Here is a 22,455-nt window from a genome sequence, read left to right as displayed (position 1 = left end):
ATATTCTATTTTTTTGGAATAGTCTTATTTAGTAAACAAATATGGCGTACTTCCACTACAGACAATAGAGTAATATTGTAAGTATAGTAAAGTGACACAAAGAGCAGATGAATAAACAATATTAATAAGCCATAGACGAATATAAAATTCACTATATGTTCAAATATTTAACGCTAACATATTGCTAAAATTATTTCAAAACCTAATAATATATTGAATTTTTTTGCTAAGAATTAGTAGAGGTACAGAATTACGAAAAAAAAAAATATATTAATTGAGCATCAAACATAAATGACAACAAATTTATATTTCGTTTATGTGAACTGGTTGGTAAAAAAACGTCAAAAATAAAATTTACAACAAAATAGGGCCGGCCATCTGTGTCTAGAAAAAAAAGTCGACCCTATTAATATTATTGTCACATTATTCTCCACGAAGCTCTCATTGGGTAATCCTAAGTCTCATGCTAGTCGCAAAAAAAATCCTGTGAACTACAGTAAACTTTTATGCCATTGCTATGTAGTATAATTTATTATACTTTAATATTATACTTTAATATTATCTTCTATAATATCTATAATATATATAAAAGCGAAAGGTCACTCATTCATCACGAAATCTCCGAAGCTATAACACTTACAAGCTTGAAATTTGGCAGATAGGCTCCTTATAGAGCGCAAACATCCGCTAAGAATGGATTTTACGAAACTTAACCCCTAAGGGGGTAAAACGGGGGTTGATAGTTTGTATGAAAGTCCTATGTTTTTGAAGTAAGAGACTTGAAATTTAAAATGTGTGTTGAAACGTGAAGTTGTCTAAATAATGTATCTTTAGAAATCAACTCCCTTTTGAGGTTAAAACGGGGGATGGTAGGTTGACTCACTCATCACGAAATCTTCGAAACTATAACAGCTTCAGACTTGAAATTTGGCAGGTACGTTTTTTATAGGGCGCAGACATTTGCTAAGAACGAATTTTATGAAACTCGAACCTTAAGGGGATAAAACGGGGGTTGGAAATTTGTATGAAAGTCCTATGTTTTTGAAGTAAGAGACTTGAAATTTAAAATGTATGCTCTATAGATAGTGAGAAGGTGTTCAAAAAATGTATCTTTAGAAATCAACTCCCTTTTGGGGTTAAAACGGGGGATGGTAGGTTGACTCACTCATCACGAAATCTCCGAAGCTATAACACTTACAAGCTTGAAATTTGGCAGATAGGCTCCTTATAGAGCGCAAACATCCGCTAAGAATGGATTTTACGAAAATAGACCCCTAAGGGGGTAAAATGAGGGTTGGAAGTTTGTATGAAAGTCCTATGTTTTTGAAGTTACAGACTTGAAATTTAAAATGTATGCCCTATATATAGTGAAAAGGTGTCGAAATAATGTATTTTTAGAATTCTATTTCTTTTTGGGGTTAAAACGGGAGATGGTAGGTTGACTCACTCATCACGAAATCTCCGAAACTATAACACCTAAAAACTTGGAATTTGGCAGATAGGTTCCTTATAGGGCGTAGACATCCATTAAGAACGAATTTTATTATATTTTGATGGACAGAGATGAAATTTGGCAGGGAGGTAGATTATAATTATTAGACGTCCGCTAAGAACGTATTTTGCGATATTCCACTGCTAAAGTGGTTTAATTGGGGTTGATAGTTTGTATGAAACATATACAGCAAAGTCGGCTTAAAGCAAAATAACCGCGTTGCAACCCTATGTGTTCAAGAAACATTTATATTGATCACTTATAAGTAGTACAAAAAAATATATTTTTTACAATATCTAAACCTTTACGTTGCTAGGATACTTTTTATTTACCCCTGTCGTCACGAAGTCACGGAGGAGAGTGCGTTACGCTATTCCGTGGCATATATAGTTACGTAGAACCATATTAAAAACTAAATTGCATGCAGTATATTTTAAACATATACACTACAATACTATATTATTACTACATTATTTCATACCAGAATTCTGACGAATTCAACGAACCATATTGTTAAACGCGACGCGCGCTTCACGCGGACGTAGTCGCGGGCAACAGTTAGTGTATTATAAAACAAAGTCCCCAAAAGTGTATGTGACCGATTCCCTCAAAATCTACGGAACGGATTTTCATGCGGTTTCACCAATGAAGAGAGGGCTTCAAGAAGAAAGCTTACGAAACGGATAAGCCGATTATGATTAGACTTTCACTGGAAGTTTGCCGAGAAAACTTTGTGTCACACTGATTTCAACGCGGGCGAAGCCGCGGGCACAGCTAGTTTTATATAAATAAATAAATAAATAAAAAATATGGGATTGCGTGAAAAATGTTCAGGGTGAAATTGATATTCAGAAATATTCATGACATAAAAATAAAACCCTTACAATGAACACCTTACCATAAAAGATTGACATTTAAAATATTTTGTAAGCATTTTTTTGCGCTCAACCACAGACATATAATATGTCTGTGCGCTCAACATACAAAAAAAAAAGAAAAACAAAACAATAACAAAAAACAAATTAATAACAAATCGCTTTACGGCAACATTATTTTATAGTCTATTAACAAATTATAATTCGTGAAAATATAAAAAATAGTTAAAGCATGGCCTATTTTATCGCTCATGCTGTTCATTCACTTACCTATACCTCCTTACTCCTTCACCTCTTAAAATATTATGACCACATCTCTATTTGCCTTTTAAAAAAAGATATTGTAATATTCAAAATCATTAGTTATCTGTACTTTCGGAATTCGTATTTTAGTAGTTTTTATGTGTTTTTGTGTGTATGATAAATTGATATTTGTTTTTAGTGAAATAAATAGTAAATGGAGTTTTGCAAGTGTCCGTAAGCTAATGTGTTGTAAAAGTGAGTGATAAATGCGGAAAAAACGTGAATTACGATTGACAGGGGTTTGTTTACCAAATAAGACTCTTCCAAAAAAACGGAATATATTTATTTCTTTTACACCCATTTATTAAACTTATATATTTATTTTATAGAGAAACTACAAAACGTAATTTATTAACTACAATTATATTTTACACAAATTAATGTGCCACCTAAGTACATGTACAAAGAATAATTTTACCAATTTTGAGATATATCCATCATCATAATCACTTATTATTATTTTACACTAGAAGTTGGCAATAAAATATGTGATTTTGTAGTTGATGCATAACAATATTACAAGTAAAGCTATAGAGTAACTTTTTTAACATATAATTTGTTAGTATTTAATTAATAAATACATTTTAATTGTCTGCAATATTTATAAGAATAATTATTACATTGAAATGAAACTATGTTCGTTAAGCTACACATTGCAACAAAAACAGTTCAGAAGTCACACTGGTTGCTACGAGACATCGTTCTGAAACTTTGCTTTGGCAGTTTCAAAGAGTACGTTACTCATGCCCTCTCCAGTCTCTTTGACCATGCGGTTGAGCAAACTTTTGGGGTTTAAAAGCAGAGTGTAGGGGCGGTCGAACTCCGCGACGCGCCCGCCGTCCATCACGAGCACGCGGTCGCAGTCCATCACGGTGTGAAGGCGGTGCGCGATTGTGAGCACCGTGCAAGAGGCGAACTGACGGCGTATTGTATTTTGTATTAATGCATCCGTTCTGGAAAAAAACGCAAAGCTTCGCATAAACGTTGAAGGGTAAGTAAATTAATTGGTGTCGGCCGAGTAGAATAGCACCACCCCCTTTCTTCTCGTGGGGGTCGTAAAAGGCGACCGAGGGATAAACCTGGCTCAAAATCATCAGGGTCTTGGAGAAGGAAAACTTCATTTGAGGGTTTCAAACGGTAGTTTAGTTCGGTAGCGGGGAATAGGGTCTCCGTCAACCATCCGTGGCATAGCTCTAAAATGCGAAAGACTTCTGCAGCCGAACTAGCTCCACACGTATCGACTTGGCGTTCCTGTAGGCCTAACCGGTGAGGTCGAGAGGATGGCGCAGAACTTAGGCAACTCTGCGTTTTCCTGAAGAGTGTCCTAGGCAAAACAGTGTCTTTCTGACACTGTCTAAATCGTCTTTAATAGACGGATTAAGGCCAATGATGATGATGGTGAGCTTTATCAATCGTTTTAATAATTGGAAGTATGCGAAGGGGACAGGCGGATGGATGGTTAATAAAAATAATGTTAAATTTGTGATTTCCTGTCTGTACTGGTTCACATATTATTTTCTATTGTTTACTCGAATTTAACTCATTATAATGAAACAACTTTTTAGGATTTTATCTTATCCTCCCGTGACCATGGTCGCTGTAAAGTATGTTAAATATTTAAATGTTAGACTTTTTATGTCAATTATCCTATTTGCGTCGGTAAACACACACAATAAGAATAAAACTTTGCAAAAAAGTATGACGAATGAGTATCTTACTGCGGATCGACATTAGCGGTGGCCTCATCCATGACTAGTATCCTATTGTTGCGCAAAATCGCTCGCGCGAGGCACACGAGCTGTCGCTGACCCATCGAGAAATTTGTTCCACCCTCTGTTACATTGAAATCAATTGCTGGCACTGCATCCTTTAGTTCCACCTGCAATTACACGATACTATGTTCAACTGGTAAAATTTTAAAAGCTCATTGTGAAATAAGAGATTAGAATTTATTTTATGTAACTTGAAGTATTTCAATTCCTAATGCTGTTAATGCATTTGAGAATATTAGCCGAACTAATTGCTCGAACTAGTCGCTAATCATTTGAGAAGGTATTTGAAAATTTAGATAATATTGTACAAAAATAATCGCAAGATAAATCTGTTGATTCCTAATTACATTTGGATGCATATACATTTTAAATATTAAATATATTTTACTGAAATATAAAGATATAATACATAATCATATAAAATAATACGTACGATACACATATTTTAAATACGGGCAACGAAGTCAGCAAACATATAATACAAATAGTTACATTGCATCAGTTTTATTCACACAGAATACGTGCTAAGTAAAAAAATTCGTTATTAAAAATTCTAGGACATTTTGAAAAGAGCGAGCTCGACATTTAACCTCTGACTTTTGTTTGACATTTGTAGTTCAGTTCAACTCTTGTATACGTGCCTCTTGCATATAAGGCTTTTAGTTTTCTTTCCGTCTCTCTATAATTATATAGTAAACATTAATTTTTATTTAAAACTAGAATCCCACTATTTCTTTGCACACATCTCGTTCTTCGAAAAATAATTTAATATTATAAAGCAATACAAATGGTCTTGATATTAAAAAAACAAAAAAAAAAATTGTAAAAACGCAACTTTGTGAAGATGAACGGGTGTGAGGATGCTCGTTACTCCGTCACATACATATATTTTAAATTTTCCAGAGATAGATTATTGAACCGGGTCGTAAGTAAATAATGTTCCACTTACTTTTTCCAAAGCTTTCCAGATTTCATCGTCGCTGTACTGATTGAACGGATCAAGATTGTATCGCAGTGTAGCAGAGAATAGAACGGGTTCTTGCGGTATAATTGATATTTTTGATCTCAATTCCTGAAACGAAAATATATTTTATGCTTATTTAATACTACTACGCTAAAGATAATTTCTTTGTTTGATCGCGTCAAACTGTTTCTGCTTAGTATTAAAAATGGTTAGAATTCCCGAATGTTTGGTTAACAGAGAAATAAATAATGTTTCTGCTTGTTTCAATTTCTTTTTCTTTTGTATTATAAAGTGTTTATTGTGACAAAATTGTTTAAACTAAAAACATCACACATAAAAAAAAACAGAAAATATAAACGCAAATAAAATCGCACGTTGTTTGTTCGCGATGGACTCCTAAACTACTTAACCGGTTTTAATGAAATTTTGCACAGATATGGAACTTTGTCTACCTTAAAATATAGACTATGTTTTATTTCGATATATATTCTTATCATGTCCACGAAAAATAAATTTGGCGGTACGAAGTTTGGCAGGTCAGCAAGTTAAATATAGTAATAATAAGTCCAATTAAGACAATATTTTAATGTTAAATATGTAAACCAAGTGAAAACTTTCTAATCTTTTAACTATATCTGTTTTTATACTTAAATATCTTGATATTCTTTAATATTTGAACCCTGAAATGATATACATATGTACGGTGAGATTCTTAACGTGTAGAGAATGCCGCGACCAGGCCGGGCGTCTATACAAACTGGACGCAGTCACACCGACGCCAGGCGAGACTTAAACCGTAAAAACCCGGACGCTCGTTGCACTGTTTAATGAATCCTTGGTAATTGTCCACATGAGGATTTTTTTCATTGTTACGATCGTTTCTATTCTTTACATCTGTTGATAATGGCGTCTGTAGATAAAGCTTTGTGTGGCGCCTTCCCTGTTTAGGGTTACGACAAAGGAAAAGTTCAAACGATTCCGTTTGCACAGGTCCGAATTAAGTATCAGCAATGACATCATTGACTAAAATTTGGTCGCAGCAATAATTAGTATATTCTGATTTTATAATCTGATGATTCTTATTAGAGACAGAAATTTTATTTTAAATTCACTCAAATTGTGTCAGAATATTATCACTTATAAGCCAGCTTTGTATGCTTTGATTCAATTTTATTAAATGCTTTTTATGACATAGCTTTTATACATTACTTTACGAAAACAAATGAAAAATAAAATGATACATTATATAATAACACATTTTTTTAAAAACTGGCAACGATTATTCAATTTTGCGTTGTGACTATGCAGACACAGTGATGTCACACTCGTATTGTTATCTATATGTAGCCATACATTTTCTTCAATTGTCAAAACCTTTAAAATGTTATTATCGCTTAATGAACCACCGATAAGGGACCAGTTAAAAGCAAACAACTTGTAAACCTTAGGTAATAGAACTACTGAACATAATGTAAATTGTTATATAATCATAATCAAACCTTTTTAGAAACTCCAGAGGTATCAATACCGTCTATTTTAATACTACCCTCGATGTTGGAAAGTCTGAATAGAGCGGATATGAGTGAAGACTTCCCGGCTCCTGTTCTACCGACGATCCCGACCTTTAAATGTAAAACAAAATAAATAGTTATACTTTCCCATTTTGGAAATGGAGATAATATTGTAAAACGTCTCGGAAAGACATTAATAAAAATGAAAGATGAATAGCCTGCGTATTACGCAAAATTTAAGTGAAAATATATCAAAAATAGTATATTATTTTCATTGATATTTAATTAAAATGTTTATAGAGGTAGGTTTAATTTATTCTAGTTAGCCCGGTCATCCCAGATTTATATCATGAACCTATGATAACGCCTAATAGCAGTCTTGTATAGTTATCAGCACGAATATTGAACGCTGACCTTCAACTTTATTTCAAACCTTTTCCCGATATGTAATGAGATCCAAATCGTTTTACATTTTATTTATTTTTCTTTTCGTACTGAACAAAGCACGACCCCTGCACGATGCGCATCCCCTGTGACGCCGAGCGCTCAATATCAGCGTCGATACCTATACAGAAAGCAACCTGTACAGTAATCGACATTACCAAATTAAAATTTTGGTTTTTTTAAATGTCGTTTGAATATATATAAAACTTATATTTCTGTAACAGTAATTATTTTCATTATTGTTTGTCTATCTATCTGTCTGTGTCTTGGCAGCAAGTCGATACTATTGAGTGTATTTGAATGCAACATGGCATGATAAGAGTTTATACTACGAGCTTAAGTATTATATATTTAAAAGTTGATAATAAAATGAAAGGCATTATGTGTCACGAATGTGGCCATAGGTTAAAGTTGAAGACAAAATATACCTTCCATCCACTATTTATTACAAAATTTAAATCTTTCAGAACCGGTGGATCTTCAATTCCATATTTTAAGCTAACATTTTCAAACTCAATTTTCCCAGCTGACGGCCAATTCTGAGGCGATTCAATTGCTGAAAACAAAAATATTATATTATATATTAAAGTTTGTTTTATTTCTACTATTAGATCGTTCATTTTACTGAAATGAATTTAAAATTATTTTAAAGTAATTTACATTTACATTAGGTTATAATATTTTAATTACCGTTAAAAAAGCAATAACTGTGAACATGTTTAAGATTCCGAAAAACCATACGAAAAACAGAACCCTTATCTCGGTTTTTATTAATATGTCTGTCACAACCAATTTACCACAAATCATCTGGACCACCGAAGTTAAAATTTCAATCAAATATAAAATGGTTATAAGCTAAGTATGTAATGTGTAACGCAATAATTTTTTTAGATTGGCTTTTGGAAAGAAATATAAAAAAAATAAATGAAAACCGGAGTATTGGTAGCATATAGCCAATTGATGGACTTTCAAAAGCTTTTGATGGTGTAAATTAAAATATTTTACCACAAAAAAGGTACTCCAAAGGTAATGTACCTTGAATACCCAATGTACCAAGAATCAGATAGAAAACGCATGACTTAATAAAATAAATAGTGAGAACACAATTAATTACTCACTGACAGCAATTTAGTAATTAATAAAACCAAACGAAAATGACAAAGATTAACTCAAACGCGAACTTCACCACAATTTTTAATAAACTCGTTTCTTATCATTATTGTGATAATATAACACAGAATATCTTAACTGCTTACAAAACGCAGTTATTATTCATTTAATGTATTTATAATGTTTAAATAAATTGAACATGCATTACTTATTTTATAATAATAATAATAATAACCTCGTTGCCTTCTGGCGCAACATATGGTCAAGGGAATGGAGAATGAGGAGGGCCCTTGGATTGCGGCGGTTCAGGACGCATGTGCTAAAATTGAACCCGATCACCATCTCTACGGAGGACGTCAGTGGTGCGGTCCGGCGGGCTCCGAACTGGAAAAGTCTGGGGGCCGACGGTCTGCATCACTACTGGCTAAAAGGGCTCTCAGTCTGCCATGCGACCTTGGCTCAACAATACCAATAGGCGGAAGATACTCCCGAACCTTTTCACTACCGGGATCACTCACTTAGCTCCAAAGTCCACCAACACCGCGGATCCTATGAATATCCTGTGACTTAATCGTCGCAGCTTAGTTTCGAATTAACATCATTCAAGACCCTTTCCGAAGCTGAATCTTACCGGTATCTGGGTATGTCACAATGCATAGGTGTGAAGGAAGTGGACATGAAAGTCAGTTTGCGAAATCTTTTTTGGGCGGCTGACAAAAGTTTTTCGGAGCTATTTGTCTGGAGCCAACAAGGTCCGAGCCTATAACGCCTGGGTCATGCCCACTCTCTTGTACACCTTTGGCATACTCAGATGGACTCAGACCGAACTTGACGCCCTGGACAGAAGAGTCCGCACAACTATGACGCACCATCGCGTGCATCATCCTAAGTCGTCGGTCATGAGACTGTACATCCGCGGAAGTGTGGTGGTCGAGGCATGTTAAGTGCTAAGACCATGCATAACCGCAAGGTGTGCAGCCTCAGGGCCTACTTTGAAACGAGACGGGACAGCGCTTTGCATGGTGACGTGACAGTGTGTGACAAAGGACTAACCTCCCTAGCCTTGGCCAAAGAGAACTGGCAGAAACCGGTCGTACTGAGCACCTCTGACCGGGAGACCGTATGGATGAAGAAGGAACTGCATAGACGGTTCTACAAGATGCTTCACGCAACACACGTGGACAGTAAGGCCTCCGTGCAATGGCTGCAATTCGGCGACCTCTTTGGGGAAACCGAAGGTTTTGTCTGTGCAATACAAGATCAGGTGGTCAAGACGAACAACTACCGAAAGCACGTCCTGAAGGATGGCACTCCCGACTTCTGTCGAGCCTGTCGTCATCCCAGTGAGTCACTCAGGCATGTGCTTTCGGGTTGTTCCGCGCTTGCTAATACTGAGTACTTGCACAGACACAACCAAGTGGCCAAGATGCTCCACCAAGAGCTTGCTCTTATGTACGATCTCCTGGAACAAAGGATGCCGTATTACCAATACTCACCGGTGCCAGTACTCGAATGTGACGGAGTCCGGCTCTACTGGGACCTGCCTATCGCCACAGACAAGACGATACTGGCGAACAAGCCTGATATCGTGGTGATGGACAGGGCACGGTCGAGGGTATTTTTAGTGGACATCACCGTCCCGCATGAAGAAAACCTCGTGAAAGCCGAGACTGAGTAGTAGTTATCAGATCTCGATAAAATTTATATGTGATCACATGATAAACATAGCTTTCGATTAAATTAAAAATTATCAAAATCAGTACACCCAGTAAAAAGTTATTGCGGATTTTCGAGTGTTTCCCTCGATTTCTCTGGGATCCCATCATCATATCCTGGTTTTCTTATCATGGTACCAAACTAGGGATATCCTCTTTCCAACAAAAAAAGAGTTATCAAAATCGGTACATCCAGTGGAAAGTTATACGGTATAATACAACGTAAGTCGACGAAAAAAGCGTCAAGTAAAAACGCATTATTAGATATAACTCGAAAAGTAGTTGTTAGATCTCAAATAAATTTAAATGGGACCAATTAACACACACCACCTTTCGATTAAAAAAATTTGTCGAAATCGGTCCACCCGGTCAAAACTTCTGATGTAACATACATTAAAAAAAATACAGTCGAATTGAGAACCTCCTCCTTTTTTGGAAGTCGGTTAAAAAGCGATTTCTTCTAGACAACCTTTGGGTATAGGACAGGGCATAGAAAAGCGGTTAGGAAGTGTACAAATAATTGTTATAGAAATTAGAATAAATTACAATAGAATATAAAATTATACATATATACATACATACACACTTACATACACTCATATATATATATATATACATATATATATATAAATATAAAAAATTTATACATATTTATATCATCCAAAGCTGAAAAGACAATCATGGCGAATTAAGCGACAAATAGTGAGCCTTAAGATACTTTTTGAAGCTAAAGAGTGATTGATCTTGTCTTATAAAGAGAGGAAGAGAATTTCAGAGCTTAACAGTTGTTGCGGAGAAGGAGTTGGCGTAGAACGAAGAAGTGTGATGTGGAGTCTTAAGAACCAGATTTGAGTTAGATTGAAGACACCGATCATGGGTGTCACAAAGAAACGCAAAGCGTTCTTTAAGGTAGTGAGGTGTGTCACGACTGAACAATACACAATAAAACAACGATAGGATATGAGTTTTCCTGCAAAGACGGATTGAGAGCCACTTGAGTTACTTACGAAAGTTAGAGACATGGTCATATTTGCGGATATTTTAATATTAACAACCTAATTTAGAATAATTTGCAGTTTCATCGTATGCATAAGAAGTTGTTGTATCAGTACGACATCAAAGCAAATAGGTACAATTATATATACATTGATAAAGTAGGGATTATATTTCTATTTGTTAGCTACTACTTTGGTTTTAGTTTTATTTATTAAATTTTTGCTTATTAATATTTATCTCTAAAGTAATATATTAGATTGAAATCGGCTTTTATACTAGCTACTGAGTTACGTTTTATAAAATAGGTAGTATTTTCAAAATAATTATACATTCTAATGCCACAAGAATTATTAATTAAGCGCTGTAGTTTAAAATTTTATTATGTATATTTTATAGTGAATCTGTATGTTAAAAATTATATTTTACTGTCTGCAATAGTTTTTTTTTTCGATGTCCTATCGAAAATGGAATCGCCGAATTGTAGATGCAAACCATCGGCTTGTGACTGTTAAGTTTCTTTAAAAATGAAATTAATTGGATTCGACCGTTCAATGTAAAAAAATTGTAGCACTTACGATTACAACTTTTAAGTTCTATTAAGGAAGAGAAGGGCCAATGTTGGCGTCCAGTTCAACACTTATTATATGAGACATCATCATCATCATCAAAGCTCACGGACGCCCACTGCTGGGCATAAGCCTCCCCTAAAGTTTTCCACGACGATCGGTCCTGCGCAACACGCATCCAGCAGCAAATACCGAGCATTGCCCTCTCCATCGCCCGCTGAGCGACTTTGAGCCTTCTTTCATTCTCCACGTCTCGAATCCGTATGCCATCACTGGCAACACACACTGGTTGAAGACTCACGTCTTCAGACACTACGGGATATTGCACGCGAAGATTTTTTGTAGCTTCCCGAACGCTGCCCATCCGAGTTGGATTCGGCGAGAGATCTCGTTCTCGAGGTTGGACTTATCTAGCTGTATTAACTGCCTTAGGTATATGCAATGGTCAACAACTTCGACAAAAGTGTTTCCAATACGAACTGGAGCGGGTGCGACATGGAAGTTCAACATAATTTTCGTCTTGTCCATGTTCAGTTTAAGACGTACTTTTTTGGAAAACGCTGTTGAGATGCTCAAGCATTGTGTTCAGGTCTTCCGTGGTCTCAGCCATAAGGACTAAGGACAGGAGGTCATCGGCAAAACGGACGTGGGTAAGGTACTCGCCATTGATGTTGATGCCGAATCTTTTCCAGTCCAGAAGCTTGAAAGCGTCCTCCAAAGCGGTGGTAAACAGGTACTCCTCGGCCTTCTGTATAACCTACCGCAGTGTGTCTATGTGGTCTATGGTGCTAAAGCCTTTACGGAACATGGCTTGTTCGGGAGGCTCGAAGAGTAAGACATAGCTAATAATAATAACTACTTCACCAGGATATTCTGTAAGTGTACCTTGATAGAACTAGCCATATACAATGTTTTTAAATTCCGTATAGCCGGGCCCTTTCGCCGAATCTCAACTTACACCCATTTTCCATGTTTTCTTCGGCGGGCAAGTTGGAGTACTCCAGCACGCGCTCGACTGAGGTCATGTGCCCGAGCAAGTCAGATGTAACGCGCGCGGCCATCTGCAGAAACACTGTCAGAGTCATAGACTGACTAACCGCCAGGCCCACGCTGCCAACAGCTAGTAGAGATCCTGTCGTAGCAAGCTTTTTACTTAATATTTTAACAAAAACTCTTAGAAAATATAAATGTTTAAAGTTAAAAGTTTTAAGTGAACATAAAAACTTGCATAAAGATTACGCAAAAATCAAATAACGCTCACGCATTCCAAGTACACACATACTCAATATATTATAATTTAAAAAAAAATGTCTTTTACATCTTGTAAGAGGTTGCCAATATGATTCAGCCTTTAACATTCCGTGTGCTGAGCATAGGCCCCTTTCTCCATGCAGGAGAAGAATCAGAGCTCAATCCACCACGCTGCCACAGTGTGGGTTGGCGAATATAGTCCCTACTATGAGTAAGACCCAATAAATATATTTATTTCCAAACATTCTTTAATTTACAGTAGGTATAGGTGCATCTAATATATTTGATCAAAATGGAGTAGAACAAGGCAAGGGTTATTACATTAATAAGTTTATAACTAATAAATGAACTTACCGAAATCTATCAAAATAAATGCAGCCATTATAATACCAAGATATACAAGGCATAGTAAATCCAAGAAAAGCCCAAAACCACTTGTACCGCCTATAAAGGTGAAAAACGCACTGGAATTGAGATCCTAACAAAACAATAATAATAATAATAACCTTTTTTTATTTACACACATAAAAGGCAGTGTTAAGACAAATAAAATATTTTATTTACATTAACTAAACCTTCGTCTTTACGTCTTTTAATGACTCAGATAGCAAAATCCTTGTCATACAAACTCAATGTTACAAAGTTGTTTGATTAGTCAATTTGTGTTTTACAAAAAACAAGATTGTTTAATAATTTAATATATTTTATCTTTTTTATTTAAAAAGAGCTAAAGAGGAAATATTCCTTGCTTGAGTTTAGCAGCACGTAATATGCTACTAATGTTTCTTACCTTTTTTTATAAATATTTAAAAGAAAAATATTTTCTTCACACTCGCGGATCAATACATTATCGGTCAAGAAAGATAACCTTACAAACAAACGTTACTGATAACTTACCTGAGCATCGTCGAACGCTTTTAACAGCCGATATTGAGAATTAGAACTTCTGATTGTAGACAAACCAGATATGGTCGAATTTATCATACTAAATACTGGACTCTTAGCTGTTGTCAAGCAAAAAAATATTATTATTACTCTAAAGTATAACCATTACTACAACTGAATATAATTGCCATATTTACGAAAATTATTACGAAATTAATCATTTATGATAATAACTAAAACCCTTAAATCTATAATTTCACAAATGTGACAACTATCCAAGCGATAAATTAATGAAGATTTTGTTTAAGATATTGTATATGTAATGTATCTATAAATGAAATTAAACTCACTGGTACTCTCTAGCCTTTTAACAGCCTGGGCTGCATTTAAATACCATCTCAACATTAAAATAAATATTGTCGTCAGTATTGCGGTGGGTATTAACGTCCATGGCAGCGCCAGCGCATTGAGAACGAGAACACTCGCCAAGAAGAAGTACATCTGGATCATCTCTAGTATACTCCGTGGCAACATTTCGTCCATTGAGCCCATATCTTTCGAGAATCTGTTGAGAACTCGACCTACACGTAAAAAAAATTTATGACTATTTATTAGGGAATAAATAATTGTGTTTGCAGGCAAATGAAGAATACCGCCTTCAATTATATCGACAAGTAATAAAACGTAGGTATCAAACATTACTCAAAAAGTAGTTATCAGATTTCAATAAAATTTATATCTGACCACATGATAAACATCAGCTTTCGATTAAATTAAAAATCATCAAATTCGGTATACCCAGTAAAAAGTTATGCGGCTTTTCGAGTTTCTCTCGATTTCTCTGGGATCCCATCATCAGATCCTGGTTTCCTTAATGGTATCAAACTAGGGATATCTCCTTTCCAACGAAACAAGAATTATCAAAATCGGTTCATAAACGACGGAGATATCCCCGAACATACATTAATATATATATATATATATATATATATATATATATATGTTACGCTCAAAGATCGAAAACGCTCATTGAGCGGAAAAATAGCTCACAACGCGATGTGGTCACAGTAAAACATCCACATAGCGAAATTCGTGTTATGGCTCTAATGAAAACGCGCACGACGCGTTGTGGCAATCAAAGAAAGACCAAATAGCGAAATTCGTGTCGTGGCTTACATGCTATTCGATCTCAACGCGTTGTGGCAATAAAGAAAAGCCATGACGCGTATGGAATACTATTTGATTACAACGCACACTACTTTCCGATATAGATCCTACTAGGTCTAGGCTGGAAATGTTTTGGTAGATGTCCTTAAGAAATATTTTTCATTTTATAAAATCACGGCATAACGTGTTTCTCAGTATCAAATATATTAAGTATATAATTATATAAATTAAAATGAAAAATATAAAATGCAACTCAAAATGCCACAGTAATAGTTCATGTAAAAGTAAATAGCAATCAAATACTTATTTTTCACAATTATAGTTATTTCTAATATAGGTACATTGTTGTTGTTTATTGGTTTGTGTTAAATATTTTTATTTCTTGAAAGAATTTTAATTGTCATGAAAAAATTAAAACCCTTATCATTTTATGTGAATTATGAGTAATTTACAAATGATATGAATATTTTGTGTTCAGTGATTTATTACTTAATACATTGATTTTTTTAAATATAAAGTAATCTCAATAAATAATAAATATCGTTTCATTTTAATTTATATAATTATATACTTAATCTATTTGATACTGAGAAACACGTTATGCCGTGATTTTATAAAATGAAAAATATTTCTTAAGGACATCTACCAAAACGTTTCCAGCCTAGGCCTAGTAGGATCTATATCGGAAAGTAGTGTGCGTTGTAATCAAATAGTATTCCATACGCGTCATGGCTTTTCTTTATTGCCACAACGCGTTGAGATCGAATAACATGTAAGCCACGACACGAATTTCGCTATTTGGTCTTTCTTTGATTGCCACAACGCGTCGTGCGCGTTTTCATTAGAGCCATAACACGAATTTCGCTATGTGGATGTTTTACTGTGACCACATCGCGTTGTGAGCTATTTTGCCGCTCAATGAGCGTTTTCGATCTTTGAGCGTAACATATATATATATACGGTCGAATTGAGTAACCTCCTCCTTTTTTTGAAGTCGGTTAAAAATGGTTATCAAACTGGAGGTAAGTTAAAATTGTCACGCAGAAAATCATATAATCTAATTACTATAACAACCAACGTTTTCCCATATTACCCTACTTTAATAGAGCATTAAACTCATTTTACTCATTTTCTCGCTTTAACTCATTTATAGTTATAATATAATACTTATTAGAACTTTTACACATCTGTCTATAAAAATCGATTTCTTTGACTTTGTTTACAAGAAATAGAATTTTGATATAAACTCCGTAGAATTTGTGTCTTGAACTTATCACTTGCAGTTATAATCAAACTTATACTGAAATTTGAAACTTTTAAAAGTCAAAATGATCCAATACTTTTTAAAAATATAAATTTATCTAAAAGTATTAGACCATTAATATAATTAATAAAATACAATACTTGATATATAATGATGAATACTTACCGGACGGATTTGTATCAAAGAATCTCATTACGGCTGTGAGCAAATTCTTAAACATTAAGTCATGTAAGTTCTGAGAGGCGCGCATTGTCATAACGACGAAAGCAGTTATTCTCAATTGCGTCATGATTATGATAAACAAAACTACGCCACCGCTGATCCCTAAGTATTGACCTGTTGTTAAAGGACCCATTTGCGTGCCTAGACCCGGATCTAGAAAAAATATATAAAGTTTGTTTTAAATTACATAATTTTCAATGTCCGCTTTCTTTATATTTTTCATTATATGTTTCAAAATAAAGAAAAACGCTATAAAGTTAAAAACAAACATCCCTAAAAATTAACACTTATTTAAATACTGTAAAAGTACTTTTAACGTAACGAAGATTAATTTCTCATGTTCAATATTTATTGTATTCTTAAGATAAGTATTTAAGTAATTAAATGATGTACTTTTAATTTATTACGCCACCAAAACACTCCTAATCATCAGTAGCATAAGATCTGCAAACAGTTTACTTTATTTTCCTTGCGTCTGTCTTGTGTCCTGTGCAGATATAACAATCATGCAAATCATGATGAAAATGTATCTTTTATTAAATAATAAATAGCATGGAAAAAGTGAAACTTATCTCATAGCATTCCTATTTGTTAAATACACATCACATATACACGAATGATGTCATTGATGCTATAAAAAAATATCCCCGCCCCAACAGAGATAACTTATCTTATCTGAATGTACACGAAGACATGATCAATAATACCCACTAGACTGAACCATGGGGTTAGGTAGAACAAATTGACGCCCAGAAAATCGCTGAGTCAATTTCGACTAGAAACGCTGAATGTTTTAAATTCCTCCCACGCTCGACAATAACGCTAAAACGCGTGTGAAAACAATATGATAAAAGAAATGCTGAAACATTTATATCGCTAATCCGATGTAACGTCGGCAACAAGCAGTTCACACTTTCACATTATTCAAAAGTCAAGCAACAACAAAGAATTAAAAATTTGTCTTGAACCGGATAAATGCTGTTATCATGTCTTAGAAGTTATACCATCAATTTATAAATATCGTTTCAGCGTGATTAACAATAAAGTTTATGTTTTACGAGTATATCTTACTTCACGTGAATATGGGACGTGATAATTCTAGAAAACTACATATTCGTTTATACACGTCACAGTTCGTCTTTTTAGCCGTAGACCAGCGTTAGGTAATTATAGTTCACAGGTTAAATAATATTTTGGTATTTTATAATCAGACTTTCAGACACGGAAAAAAAGATCAGTTAGGAACGTACCTATTTTTATAGAATTGACTGTGAGGATAATAAATATGAGGATAATGCATATAACCTATATTCTTTAATATCAGTGTTTGCAATGGTGAAAACAGTGTTTATTTACTAAATTAAATATTTGAACACATATCCAAGCAATTATTGATAGCACATTATAAAAATTTTCACTTACTAGGTTCTTCTCCAGGTTGTAACGATGTTTCGTAGTTGTCTACCTCATTCGTCCTGAGTAAAAGACAAGATTTAAACAAGTAATACATAAAAACAAAGTCAATTGTTCAATTAGGGCAAAGTTCTCCCATCATCATCATCGCTTCAGCCTATCGCAGTCCACTGCTGTACATAGGCCTCCATAAGTTCGTGCCAAAAATGGCGTGAACTCATGTGTTTTGCCCATAGTCACCACGCTGCGCAGGCGGGTTGGTGACCGCAGGGCTTGCTTTGTCGCACCGAAGACGCTGCTGTCCGTCTTCGGCCTGTGTATTTCAAAAACAGCACTTGGATGGTTAACCCGCCATCGGTCAGCTTTTTAAGTTCCAAGGTAGTAGTGGAACTGTCCTTGCCCCGACCTTGACCCTTAGTCACCTCGTACGACACCCACGGAAGTGAGGGGGAGGCTATATTCTTACTGCCGTAACAACACAGCAAATTTCTCCCATACAACACTAAAATTCTTTAATTGGTTTGAATATTTAAAAAAAGTGTATCCTCTACAACTACAAGTTTAAAAAAGTATATTTTCATTGGGATAGATAAATAAAAACTATTTTATTAACGATTAAGTAAAAAATCATTTCCATTTCATGTTTATATTATTTGCTTACTTTTGGATTAGAAAATATTTACAGATGATAAAAAAACACGAAATATCTAGATTATTTTCATAAAATAGCAACATTTTTTTTGCAATATTTTAATAATTACTGGAAACACTAAATTTTTAAGACCTAAATTAGTTGATATCCTATTTTATGATCATCCATAAAAAATAACTTTGTAAACAAAATTCCTTATCTTTGGTTATATTTCTCTCCCTTTCCTTTTTACAAATTTACAATAACGCACAGCGAAGTTTTATCTTCTTGTTGATAAGAAAATATTAAAAGAAATTACTCATTTTCCCTGTCGGAGATAATAGCTACGTAATAGTTTACAATGTTTATAATTCAACAAAAATAAAAATTAACAGCTCGGTAAAATAATCAATTCAATAAAGGTCGTGTGATATTTATCTATCAAATTTTCTTACCAATAACTTATCCAGTAATCTGACAATGTGGCTCCGGCCTGAGTTAGTATTAAAAAGAAAATGGCTATCATGACTATGAACCAAGAGTTAACCGATTGGAAATACTTCCTTATAACTGTCCATTTTATATTTCCTTTAGCCCTTTCCTCTGCTTGTAATATTTGTTCCTTCTCTGCTCGCGGATCATCGTCACTTTTGATTGAAACTCGTGACACACTATATTCCAATACCGTTGGACGATCAGTCTAATGCAGTAAATTAAAAATAATACATAATAAAAAAATTATAGCAATGTTATGTTTTTCATAAGTAATAGAATATTGAACATTGCTAATGTATATATTATATTTATTAGTATAGTAATAAACAAACAGGAGAATTATATATATAATACATAACGTAAGTAACATGTATATTAACAATTTCACTTACTTTTTTACCTTCAACATTATACTCTTTATCGTTGGATGTTATAGAAGAAAATTCTATTTCCGATTTTACCAGATCGTCGTACGAACCCACATTTTTAATTGAACCCTAAAAAATTTCATCATTCATTAGCTTACATAAACAATTTTAATCTTTAGAACAGAAGTAATTTAATTAATTACCTCACTGAGAACAATAATAATATCGGCGGCCTTGAGAAAGTGTATTTGATGCGTGACCAAAATGCGTGTACGTCCACTTAAGTAATTTTGTATGCATCCCTCAAATAGCTGCCGACCTACTTTAGCATCTACTGCAGATAACGGATCGTCTAATAAATATATATCGGCCTAAAACAAATAATTAAAACTTCTTTCACTAGCTAATGTGTGATTACACATACATTAGCTAGTGAAAGAAGTACATAAATGTACATACATACATATTCTACACATTACATCTGTATAGAATATGTATGTATTTATACATTTATATATATATATATATATATATATATATATATATATATATATATATATATATATATATATATAAATTAATTATCTTTTTTATGAATTAGATTTTTTTACATATATTTAGTTGTATTGTTTAAAAATGTTGTAGTTATTTAGTAGTGTTTTTTCTTTAAATGAATACGTCTTGTACTGTTTGCCTCGCTATATGAAACAATTACTCATGACCATGGGTTGGCTGGAAAGAAAGTCGTACTCATATATTCCCATTGTATTGTATTGTTTTATAATTGTCGAATAATAGTAATAATGCTATCCTGATTATCATATTGCGTGCATTACATGATTGCTGCATAATTTTATTTTACATAATCGAGAGGTTTAATCCTACGTTTCATTGAAGAACAAACTTATGCACTTAATATCGAGTGCATGACATTTAATTTTCGCCTGTTTACACCTGTCGCGCACAGTCGAGCCACAACATCGCTCATATTGACTTTCCTGAAGTTAATACGCCGAAAGTTACATCTATGTTATGTATAGCCTCTTATTAGTTGCACTCGGACACGTGTGTAGGAATATTAAATTTGCATTTAATAAAAATATTATTACTGACAATTCACCGAACCGTAGTGGCGCTCTACCGAAACACAGATAGATAGACGGAAGGTCAAACAGAAGAAAAGCACTTTTTGTAATAGTATTCCGTTAAACTATAACTCTAATAGTCCTATAAATTCGACAAAGAAATGAGTTTTGAAAATTCAACAGTTAAGCGACCTTAGTTTGGACATTTGGCTTAAAACAAAATTAGTACGTGCTTAGGGAACATCTAGTTAAAACATGTAATTTAAAAAAACATTAAATATCGTTAGATTACATTTTACAATTCCGCTTACCTCTCTATAAATAGATCGCGCTAAATTAATCCTGGCTCTTTGTCCCCCCGATAGTGACACACCTCGCTCCCCTACCAACGACAGATCACTATAAGGGAACTGCTTGAAATCAGGCAAAAGGGAGCATACTCGACAGACCTTTGAAAATACAAATATACTTTAACTGTTAATGTTGAAAAGATACACTTTATCGTTTTTGACTATATATTCTGGTATATATATTTTCTTATTAGATATATTCTTATATATATTATTGTTTTATAATTATATATACATATATATTTATATTCGTAGTGGTTAAGTCAAGACTTAAAGATTATTGTATTTATTATTGCATTTCTAAGCTTATGTTAAAATTGCAAGTGCTGTTAACTGATTTATGTTTAACATTAAAGAAGACGATCTATACAATTAAATAAATACAATTTGTTATAATTTACTGGTATCAAAGTTTTAACTGAGATAAGGCATAGCAAATAATATTCAACAGCAATAAAAGCAAGAAATATTCTGCTCATAATCTTGTACCTTGATCTTACCGAACATCACAGCTAAATAATACTGTTTTCAAACAAGTATTGTGTACCTGTGGTCAGTAAGGTGACCAGATCACCTGGGGGGGGGGGGGTGGAGGTAGGGTAGGCAACGCACTTGCGATGCTACTGGTGTTGCAGGCATCTATGGGCTACGGTACTAGCTTACCATCAGGTGAGCCGTGCAATTGTTGCTGACCAAGTTGTTTAAAAAAATATATAAACAAACGAACCTGCTTGTATTTATTCACATCATACGGCAACCCAAATAGTATGTTTTCTCTCACTGTGGCGGGGAATAACCAAGACTCTTGACAAGCATAAGATAAGCTACCTTTGACTGCTAAATTACCACTCGTTACTGGTAATTCACGAAGAAGCACTTGCAAGAGAGAAGACTAAAAAATACCATAAATATATATAGTGTAAGAATAATATTAAAAGTAACAGCAAAAAAAATTAAAATTAATAAAAAAGAGGAGACAAATACTTAAAAATATGATAAAGACTCATATGTCACCTTTCCGGAGCCTACGGTACCAACAATAGCACACAACTTTCCCTTTTCCAAGTGCATTGTTATGTTCTTAAGTGTCATTTCTTCAGGGCTTTTAGATGAGTCCCAAGAAGCGCTAACGCCGGATAGTTCCACTATATATTCACTTACTACTTCTGATTCTGGACTAACTACAAGTTAAGGAAACTTAAATTAAAAATCAAGTATTTAATAAGTTTATATGAAACCGTATGAAACGCGTACTTGTGGATATATATCATATTATAGACAATTGCTTGCCTTATCGGCATGCACAACTAAAAAAAATTATTATTGCTTTTGTCTTTGTAAATAATGAACCAATAAAATTATACCTATATATAACGGCTTAGTGCAAATTATTCGTATGGTTATTACTAGTATAGTATAGTAGTAGTATATATATATATATATATATATATATATATATATATATATATATATATATATATTGTGACAAGATACTTCTACATAGCCATCCAATAAGCGCGTAAAGCACGGCTATAATTTACAATAAATACATACTACGAGTATATACATACATTAC

The 22,455-nt window shown here is 33.9% G+C and overlaps 1 protein-coding gene across 1 annotated transcript in view; it reads right to left on the bottom strand.

Annotated features, from left to right (window-relative positions):
* Nucleotides 1–3,252: 3,252 nt before the first annotated feature.
* LOC123661444 overlaps nucleotides 3,253–22,455 on the bottom strand; it is a 43,842-nt gene continuing 24,639 nt past the window's right edge. The window contains exons 23-39 of the mRNA XM_045596404.1: nucleotides 21,894–22,060; nucleotides 21,607–21,771; nucleotides 20,841–20,978; nucleotides 19,648–19,815; nucleotides 19,457–19,573; nucleotides 19,037–19,281; nucleotides 17,960–18,012; nucleotides 16,481–16,690; nucleotides 14,235–14,465; nucleotides 13,897–14,003; nucleotides 13,354–13,477; nucleotides 12,707–12,880; nucleotides 7,790–7,917; nucleotides 6,906–7,028; nucleotides 5,392–5,514; nucleotides 4,389–4,549; nucleotides 3,253–3,623 (exon numbers count right to left, since the gene is read on the bottom strand). Of these exons, the coding sequence (XP_045452360.1) occupies nucleotides 3,359–3,623; nucleotides 4,389–4,549; nucleotides 5,392–5,514; nucleotides 6,906–7,028; nucleotides 7,790–7,917; nucleotides 12,707–12,880; nucleotides 13,354–13,477; nucleotides 13,897–14,003; nucleotides 14,235–14,465; nucleotides 16,481–16,690; nucleotides 17,960–18,012; nucleotides 19,037–19,281; nucleotides 19,457–19,573; nucleotides 19,648–19,815; nucleotides 20,841–20,978; nucleotides 21,607–21,771; nucleotides 21,894–22,060 (2,699 nt within the window). The 3' untranslated portion in view covers nucleotides 3,253–3,358. The remainder of the gene's footprint in view (nucleotides 3,624–4,388; nucleotides 4,550–5,391; nucleotides 5,515–6,905; nucleotides 7,029–7,789; nucleotides 7,918–12,706; nucleotides 12,881–13,353; nucleotides 13,478–13,896; nucleotides 14,004–14,234; nucleotides 14,466–16,480; nucleotides 16,691–17,959; nucleotides 18,013–19,036; nucleotides 19,282–19,456; nucleotides 19,574–19,647; nucleotides 19,816–20,840; nucleotides 20,979–21,606; nucleotides 21,772–21,893; nucleotides 22,061–22,455) is intronic.

Source organism: Melitaea cinxia, chromosome 2, assembly GCF_905220565.1.
Source record: "Melitaea cinxia chromosome 2, ilMelCinx1.1, whole genome shotgun sequence".
In the NCBI taxonomy this organism is placed as follows: domain Eukaryota; kingdom Metazoa; phylum Arthropoda; class Insecta; order Lepidoptera; family Nymphalidae; genus Melitaea; species Melitaea cinxia.
This window is presented reverse-complemented; position numbering and strand designations above follow the sequence as displayed.